We start from the raw sequence: 9,254 nt of genomic DNA, 5'->3' as shown, positions 1-9,254 counted from the left end.
TTATCATGGTAAACTAAACATATGCGTAAGTAAGTTATCTATACCTATTGTCATTTTTAAATACTTATGAATATTGGATTTTAATTTGTATTGCATTATTATTTTGAATTATGTTGCAGTGTATTGTATTGTATTTTTATATTAATAACAAAATAAGCAATGAATTTTACTGCAGAGTATGTGTAAAAAAAATTTTTTGTGTTCAACTACTTTCATACATAAATGAAAATAAAAATATACATTTTTATCAAAATATTGATTCAATCCTTCGTTTACTATACTTCTATTACAAGTCAAATGTTGTTTATAACAGCAAACGATGCACAATATACCTATATACCTAATTCTGTTTCTCTTTCTGCTCTCTCTTACCTATAGCTGTCAATCTGCACAATTATTACATATGTAATGATTGTGTAGATTGACTCCCATATAAATTTGTAACGGCGAACGCGTGTATAGAAGTATAACTTCTACCGGCAGTCCCATTGGACTGCCACACCCGTTTTTTAACAGTAGCACGAGCTAAGTTACGACCAGATGTGGACCAGTAAATATCTCTTATAGTACTGAGAAGTAATTGGGCGTCATAGTGTAGTAATATAAGATTTTGTTCTTGGAACAATAATTTTGTAAAATGATGATTTCCATTAATTAGAATAGGATGTTTTTTTTGAAATTGTAGTCAGAATACTTGAGTCTACCACCGACGCGTAGAATATTCTGAGTGTATAGAAATGGGGTTAGGCCACATAACCTATTTTTTGATGGGAGATATTTATTATTAGACATATCTCTAATTTCATTATAGAATTATTGATTGTGCCTTACTTTGATTAATGAATTTAGAGAATACTTTAGTTCCTTTAGTTCCGATAGTGTCAAAACACCGGTTTTCCGATCATTCTTTTTAGCACAATTGTTTACAAATCTAAACATGTAACTTGTGACTCTACACATTTTAGGGAATATAGAAAATCGATCAAACGGAAAGCTTAAAATATCTTGTGTACCTTGAGCTAATAGAGTTTGACCTCTTAATTTCGGTAAATGATCTACCTTAAATTTTTCATTGCGCCAGAATTCTAAATTCAAAATTAGCCAGGATGGACCATGCCATCATGTCTCAGAGTTTAATATTTGACTGGGAAACATGACTCTTAAAATTATATCTGCTGGATTTTCCTTGGTCGAAATATACTTCCATTTGCAATTCCTCGTTAGTAATTGTATTTTCAAGACACGATTGCCTGTGAAAGTTTTTAGCAAGTTTGGACTGGTTTTTACCCAAGCCAGTGTTATAGTTGAATCGGACCAAAGAACATGTTAATTAAATTGTAAATTTATTGCGGTCTTGACCTTATCTACTAGGCGTGCCAGTAGCAAGGCACCGCAAAGCTCTAGGCGAGGAATACTGATGGTTTTTACAGGTGCAACCTTGGTTTTTGCACACAATAAACTAACTTGTACCTTACCATGTTTATCGGAACTCCTAATGTATACACAAGCACCATATGCACGCTCTGATGCATCGCAGAAACCATGCAACTGCAACTCTGTTGGATTGCATAATATTGCATGCCGTGATATTGACAAATTGTGTAACAAAGGAAGTTCGTTTTGCAGGTTGATCCATTTAGAATACAATTCTTCAGGTAAATTATTGTCCCAGGATAATTGATTGCACCATAAGTGTTGCATAATGATTTTACCTATAATAGTACATGGGCTTAATAGACCTAAAGGATCAAAAATGTTTGCCATTAAGGATAAAACGGATCTCTTAGCGATTACTTGTTTAGACAAAGTTGTATTGATATTATAGCATAAGCTATTGCTCGAACACGACCATATTAACCCTAAGGTCTTCGTCTTATTATCAACGCTTAAAAACTCTAAAATAACGAAAGCTGATTCAGACTTGGGTATATCCTTTAGGACGTTTGAGCTGTTGGAACACCATTGTCTCAGGTGAAAGCAACCACTCTCCAATACCTTGGATACCTTGCTGAAAATTTCTTGAGCTTCTTCAATAAAATCAGCTCTCGTTAGCATATCGTCGACATAAAAGTCTTCTTTGATTATTCTTGCAATACTTTTTGTTTTTTGAACAGTACTTTATACTGTGCTTGTACTTTGCGTAGATCTATATAATTTTGAAAGTTTGATACTCTATTATAATTCTTTAAAGCGGCTTTTCTAATCTAATCTCCCACCACGCTGGTCTTATGGTTTCCTTACTTTGGGCTGTGCTACATTTCATTGCCCTATTAGCTGCTCTATTAATATTAGAGATTATCTGTTCAAAGTTTTCGTCAGTGGAAGTGCAACTTTGTTATATCTCCTTGTTAATATTGTACTTATGGGAAAGTGGTATGAGCCTATTGTATCATCTAAAGGATTCTGTTCTACGTACCGAATTAAGCTCGGTGAAATAAGCGTACGGTCCACACGAGAGAGATTTTCATTTGGTCTTCTAATTTTAGTACAGCGGTGTTAAAAAGTCCTGCATCACCTTACCAAATACATGAAAATAGAAGTTTAAGGCATTTACCTTAAATATTTTTTAACCTTTTACTATCAAGCAAGATTCTTCGAATCAGTAAGTAAATTAGAAAATTCCAAATTGTATTTCTTAAACATTTTTATTAGTTCTCTATAATTACCTTGATTTAACGAATGTCCCCTAAATGATAATTCGTGATAACTTAAAAAAAATTACAATATCAATTAAACCACGTAAAACTGCGTGTTTATTTTTTACAATTTACAATTTTACAGTGTTTAATAGAATTTTCACATTGGACATTATCTAGTAAAACATAGATATTTTGTTTTCCAAATAAATCTAATTTAATCGAGCTGTATGTATGATCTCTCGAAATATCATGTTTCTGTAAAGCCTTAAATAATTCTTTTAAATTATCGTAAAAAGATTCACACCACTGATTCTGATGTTTGCCCCTATTTGTGGAAAATAAAAAAATGTAAGGCCAACAGAAAAGTTTGTTTTTTATTTCACTCCCGATAAGCCATGAATACTTGCTGTACCAATTATTTGAAAATGATCTATTACTTCCCTTGCCCCCTTCAATAATATTTATAAGTCGGGACATTTTAGGCATGGGACGCCCCTTATTTTTAATATCAATTTGTTCTTCGTATGGAATAGATGGAAACCCATTTTGCAAAATATAATTTACAATATCAGATTTAACAATACTTACAGTTTCTCCCATAGCTTGCAATTTTGAGTTAATTTACCTGAATTTGTTAACACTTGATTTAAAAAAACCTTCAAATATATCAAAAAATCCTTTAAATTTTCAGAACAACAACAGTAAAAGCCAGTCTGTGCACTCACTATCAGTTCACTACTTAAGTTCTTAAGTACTTATCCATTTCACGAAACAACATTTCATCCCTCGCTCGAGATGTACGTGAAATTTTGCAGTCAATCCAAATGAAGCATCGGCAGATTTAAATTTGCCGTCCTTAGCAATTAAATGCGTATGGAGAAAAATATTCCGTTGATTTTTACATGTAAATCGTCAAGCTTGGGATCGGCTTGCTGAAACCCCGAAACGTGTCTTTAAAAGAATTCACACAGTCGGATGGGCGACTCGGATTTCGGATCATTAATAAAATTAACTTATTACCTGCGACAATTAATTATCGAAATACTGATTAAATTAAATATTAAAAAAATCTATAATATCTATAAGTGTGTGGGTCGGCACTGCCGACCCTGCTGACCCTGACTGACCGCCACTGAGTACTTACACTGGTCGAAAGATTGAATAAAACTCTAAGTAATAAATTAGTCACTAAATATGAACACAAAGAACACTTTTAAAATTACCAAACCGCCAAAATTCAATATGTTTTGGAAGAGATCTAAAAAATTATAATAACTTTAACAGTTGTTTTTGACACATTAGTAAGCTGAGAGTTTATAAAACAATAAAAGTAAACGAGTAAAAAAGCTACAAAATTAACTACCAAAATAAAAAAACAAACAAAGAAAAACGACAAATCGATAGTAAAGTTTATCACACGTTTTAATATCACTTAAAATTGTCAGCTACTTATTGCATATTAAAATAGTTCTGCCACGTTGTTTCTCATGAGGAAATCTAGGTGCATAAGTTAATAATGTTGAATGTTAAAGTAGTTTTCATTTCGGAGAGGTATCTCGGGAATTAGCGCAACAACTAAGTTGTCTTAGGAATTACAAGTTTTTATTCGTTACTGACTTAATGATGTTCTAGTTATCGATCCGTAATAACTTATATATAGAGGCCGCTATTATCGCCATATTAGAGGTTACATAGTAAAATAAAATTCTATTATTAAACATTACATTTTACAATTAAATTTTATGTTTGTACTTTTTAAAAAGTGTAACATGGATTAAAAAATTGGTATCTGACACTATAGATGAATACAGGCCTAATATCCAAAAAGCTTGTGATATTGCAGGTTTAGAAGCATAGAAAACGAACAGTTAACAGGCCAAATAAGCCCAAAAAAAGGCCATGATTCAGACAGGAAGTGAAACAAAAATACAAGGAAAAACGGGATGCATCTTTTAAATTTAGAACAAGAGGAAAAAAGAAGCATAAATAAGACTAAGGAACATACTAAATATAGTAGTGAATAAGATAAAGCAAAAGCACTGGAAAATATACTTAAAGCAGATAGAGAACCACTTCTATGGGACACAGAAGCAATTATGGAGAAAAAAGGTACTCAAATACATGGACAGAATACCTTTAAACATATTTGTTTAAATATTATGAGTTGATGCGCCAACAATACCAACAAATATCCAGTTAAATGAAGATGTACAGGTTAAAATAGACGAAGTCAGTAAAGCACTATGCACTTGAAAAGCAGAAAGTTTCCAGGATCAAAAAGTTCTGAAACTCTTTACTTGTGGCCTGATCAAGTGAAATAATGTTATTATGGGATTAAGCCACAATTGATTGTAATGAAAATTACATATTTAACTAATATTTGGCATTCATTATATATATGATCCCATATAAGCATAATATTTAATCTCCAGGATAATACCTAATGAATTTTCAAAATATGGTGGATGCGCATTGTTACCGAATTCACCAAATTATTGCAAAAGATCCTTGAACATTATAGTAAAAACCCAAATAGCTGGAAGTTAAGTATAGCCGTGCTTATGTTTCAGAATAAAGATAAGCAGAATCCTTCAAATCCTACAAAATAAACAGTGTCACAGTATTAGATGTTCACAGACTAACACCATAATTTATTGCTGATTAATTACGAAAAGAAAAAAATTATTGCTCTAGCTGTTTCCGAGAAACAGTGGGTATGCTAACTATACGGTAAAGCTAGCATAGCCATAACTATATCTCGGCAAGGAGAAGGGGTACAGGGCCCATCTTCGTGGCATATTTTATTGCGAATTAATTGCTGTTGATTGGTATAATAATTAATCCCCAAAACTATTCCATCCTCCCCTAGTTCAAAAGACACTCCCAAAAAACGGATATATCGGCCAAAAGACGAACCGAAAGGAATTGATTGCTAATTTATTGCCGAACTTTTACGCCAAGAAACAATTTACTGCTGCAATTACAAGGCCCATCTTGGCGGGATATTTTATTACTAATTAATTGCTGTTGATTGGTATATTCATAAATTCCCAAAAACTGCCCCATCATGCCCTAGCTCAAAATACACCCTTGATAAACCGAGATATCGACCAAAAAGCGAATTGAAAGCAATTGATTGCTAATTTGTCAAATTTTTACGTCAAGAAGCAATTTATTGCTGCAACTGTTGCCGAAAAACAATATTTATGCTAACTTTACGGTATAGCTAGCATAGCCATAGGTATATCTTGGCAAAGAAAAGGGGTGCAGAGCCCATCTTGGCGGCATATCTTATTGTTAATTAATTGCTGTTGATCGATATATAAACCAATCCCAAAAAACTACTAACCTAACCTAACTCAAAACACACCTAAGAAAAACCGAGATATTGACCAAAAAGCGAACCGCAAGTAATTGATTGCTAATTTATTGTCAAAGTTTTACGCCAAGAAACAATTTTTGAATACAAGATTTATATCCAGAATCTTGCAAAAAAGAATCTGCATCTACCTAAGTTTCAAAGAGGTAGCACAAAAACTAATAATTAATAATAATAAAGTAAAAATTTAATATAAAAAAAATGAAAAACTCTTTGTCAACAAAAATTACAAGACAACAATAGTGTGTATTACCTTAAATACTCTAACATAATACTTACTATATTCTACTTACATACTACTATATTATTCATACATTGTGCATATTTATTGTATACATACAGTACTTTGAAAATAATCCATATTAGAACAGGGAAATAAGCGAAAAAAGTACCCTGTTTGTGACACTCATTCGGCCAGGCAACCGACAGTTGTTTTGGCTAGTATGGATCTCTATAACAAGAACCTATATGTTTACTGCAGTCGATTTTTTGGACTTAATTGATTATTAACAAATTAAGGTCAAAAAACGGTAAATTTTCGCTTTTTTCGTCTATCAGCAAAAACTAAAGCGTTCGACACAAATTTTAGAAGAGAAAAAACTTATAAGTCATATAAAAACCTTTAAACTGGCGTTTCCTAAACGTTCCTATCCTTATTTGTTGCTTAGAAAGTTGCAGAATAAGTCAAAAATTTCGGTTTTTTTATAAATACCTATTAGGTTTAACAACCTAATTATTTAAATAATACATATTCGTAATATACGCAAAAAGTACATACAAATTAAAAAAAGAAACGTCGAAATCTATAAACAAGAAACAGAGATACAGTTAACAGCTCCTTCCCCTCCTGCGCTCTCACTAGTTTCAAAGCCGACCAATTTTGAGGACCACAATTTTGAAGCTTTGTGAACGGTTCCATTAAAATGCAATCTTTCTCGAATTTTTTACTTTAAAACCTTAAAGTTTGTTCTTTCAGATGACCTTAATAAGGTCTATTAATTGGTATAAACAAAGCTGCTATTAATTTATAAAAAAAGGCACTAACTTCGTCCCAAAGTGTCCTAGGTCAACTTTTTTTCATTTTAAATTTGTAAAAAAATTCATGCTATCAAAATATGAAAAAATCAGTTTTTTGCAGTCAATAGTTAAAAAGCTATTCTAATTGTTTATAAGCAAAAAATTGACATGTTTTTGCAAAATTATTTTGCAATATTTAACTCATTTTTTTTTAATAATATTAATAGAATAAATCTTCTTCTTTTAGAATCTATCCGTATATGCCCTATAATTGTTGCAAAAAAATTAAATAACTTTTAAACTATTTGATCGATCGATTCGAAATTTTGATCTTATTTTAAGCACCACAAGACCCATCATTGTATTTAATATAAAGGTTATAAGTTTATTTTAAAAAAAGTTATTAACATTTATAAAAAACCAAAATTTTTGATTCATTTTGCAACTTTCTAAGCAACAAATAAGGATAGGATCGTTTAGAAAACGCCAGTTTAAAGGTTTTTATTTGACGTAAAAGTTTCCTTTTTTCTCGAATTCGTTTCAAACGCTTTACTTTTTGCTGATAGACGAAAGAAGCGAAAATTTACCGTGTTTTAACCTTAATTTGTTAATAATTAATTAAGTGCAAAAAATCGACTGCAGAAAATATATAGGTTCTTGTTATAGAAGTCCATACTACTCAAAACAATTGTCGTTTGCCTGGCCAGACGAGTGTCACGAAAAAAGCTTATTTCCCTGGGCTATATTATTTGCAATAATTGACACTACTGACTAAAAATCCTTCAAAAATCTATATTTAATAGTAATTCTTAATATATAAGTGGAGAATGTTACAGTTTAAAGATAGTTTAATGAATAAGCAATGATTTACTTATTCTGCTGAGAATAACTGGTATTCTGGCGCAATAACTAAAAAAAAAAATCTTATAGATTTTAATGAAATTTTATAGGCATATCAGTGGGAAATCAAGAAAGAGCTGTACATTTTTTGATGTATATCAACCATCGTATTGGAATTTATTGCATGGACCAATAGAATAAGACGAAATTTGGCCGATACCTCGATTTTCACGTGGTGAAGTTTGCACTAGGATAGGATAGCGTTTAGGAATTAGTCAATGTTCAAATGAACAGCAATTAGCAATAAAATATGCCACTAAGATGCCTTTGAGATGTATATACACAGACGAATGTTGAGAATTGCATGGGTACAAAGAGTTACTAGTGTTAAGGTACTTCGTCGCATGTGTAAACAAAAAGAATTACTAAAAATAATCAAAGAGAGGAAAATGCAATACTTGGGTTATGTGTTGAGAGGCAAAAGATATGAATTACTTCAAGTTATACTGGAAGGAAAAGTATAGGGCAAAAGATCAGTAAGAAGACGCCAGAACTTGTGGCTGAAAGACCTGAGGAGATGGTTCGACCGCTCATCCGCAGAAATCTTTCGCGCAGCAGTTTCCAGAACTACAATTGCCATTTGGATCACCAACCTTCGAAAGGAGACGGTGTCATGAGAAGAAGAATGCCACTAAGATGGCTCCTGCAGCTCTTTTCGTTGCCGAGATACAGCTATGACTATTATAGCTTTACCGTAAAGTGATATAGCTATGACTATTATAGCTTTACCACAAATCATTGTGCCTCAAAAACAGTTGTAGCAATTTATTGTTTATTGGCGTAAAACTTTGACAATAAATAAGATCATCAATGAATTAGATCATTCACATTGTCTCGTTTAATTGGGTGTCAATAATCCCCGTGTGTTTGCTATTAAGCCATACCGGGGAAGCATATTCAGCCGCCGAGTATACAAGTCCGAGAGCGGATCAACTGTATACGGAGGACCCCCATGTGGTGCCACATAGCTTTTCTTCTTCTTCTTCTTTTTATATAGACATGGCTCTGTCTGTTTTTCAATGTGCCTCCAGTAAGTTGTCGTTCCATCGTTTTCGTGGTCCTCCTGCTGATCGTCTTCCTATTGGTGAACCGTCTCTTGCCGTCTTTACTACTCTATTTCTTTACGTACTGATCGAAAGTTTTTGCTTTTAAAGTATTTGGTAAGTTTAAATACTGTTTTTACTCTTTCAAATGCTGCCCATGCTAAAAGGAACATCTTCTATTTAAATCAGCCTTTAGGTTAAGCTTTGATAGTTCGATTTTTTGTCTTAAGTATACATACGACTCAACCTTTTCTATATTATTATTACCACATTTCC

The 9,254-nt window shown here is 32.3% G+C and overlaps 1 protein-coding gene across 1 annotated transcript; it reads right to left on the bottom strand.

Annotated features, from left to right (window-relative positions):
* Positions 1-1,326: 1,326 nt before the first annotated feature.
* Positions 1,327-2,055, bottom strand: LOC140438943 (uncharacterized). The gene has a single exon (XM_072528577.1). It carries the CDS (start codon positions 2,053-2,055, stop codon positions 1,327-1,329), a length of 729 nt encoding a protein of 242 aa, XP_072384678.1.
* Between the last annotated feature and the right edge of the window lie 7,199 nt (positions 2,056-9,254).

This window comes from Diabrotica undecimpunctata, chromosome 4, assembly GCF_040954645.1.
Source record: "Diabrotica undecimpunctata isolate CICGRU chromosome 4, icDiaUnde3, whole genome shotgun sequence".
In the NCBI taxonomy this organism is placed as follows: Eukaryota; Metazoa; Arthropoda; class Insecta; order Coleoptera; family Chrysomelidae; genus Diabrotica; species Diabrotica undecimpunctata.
This window is presented reverse-complemented; position numbering and strand designations above follow the sequence as displayed.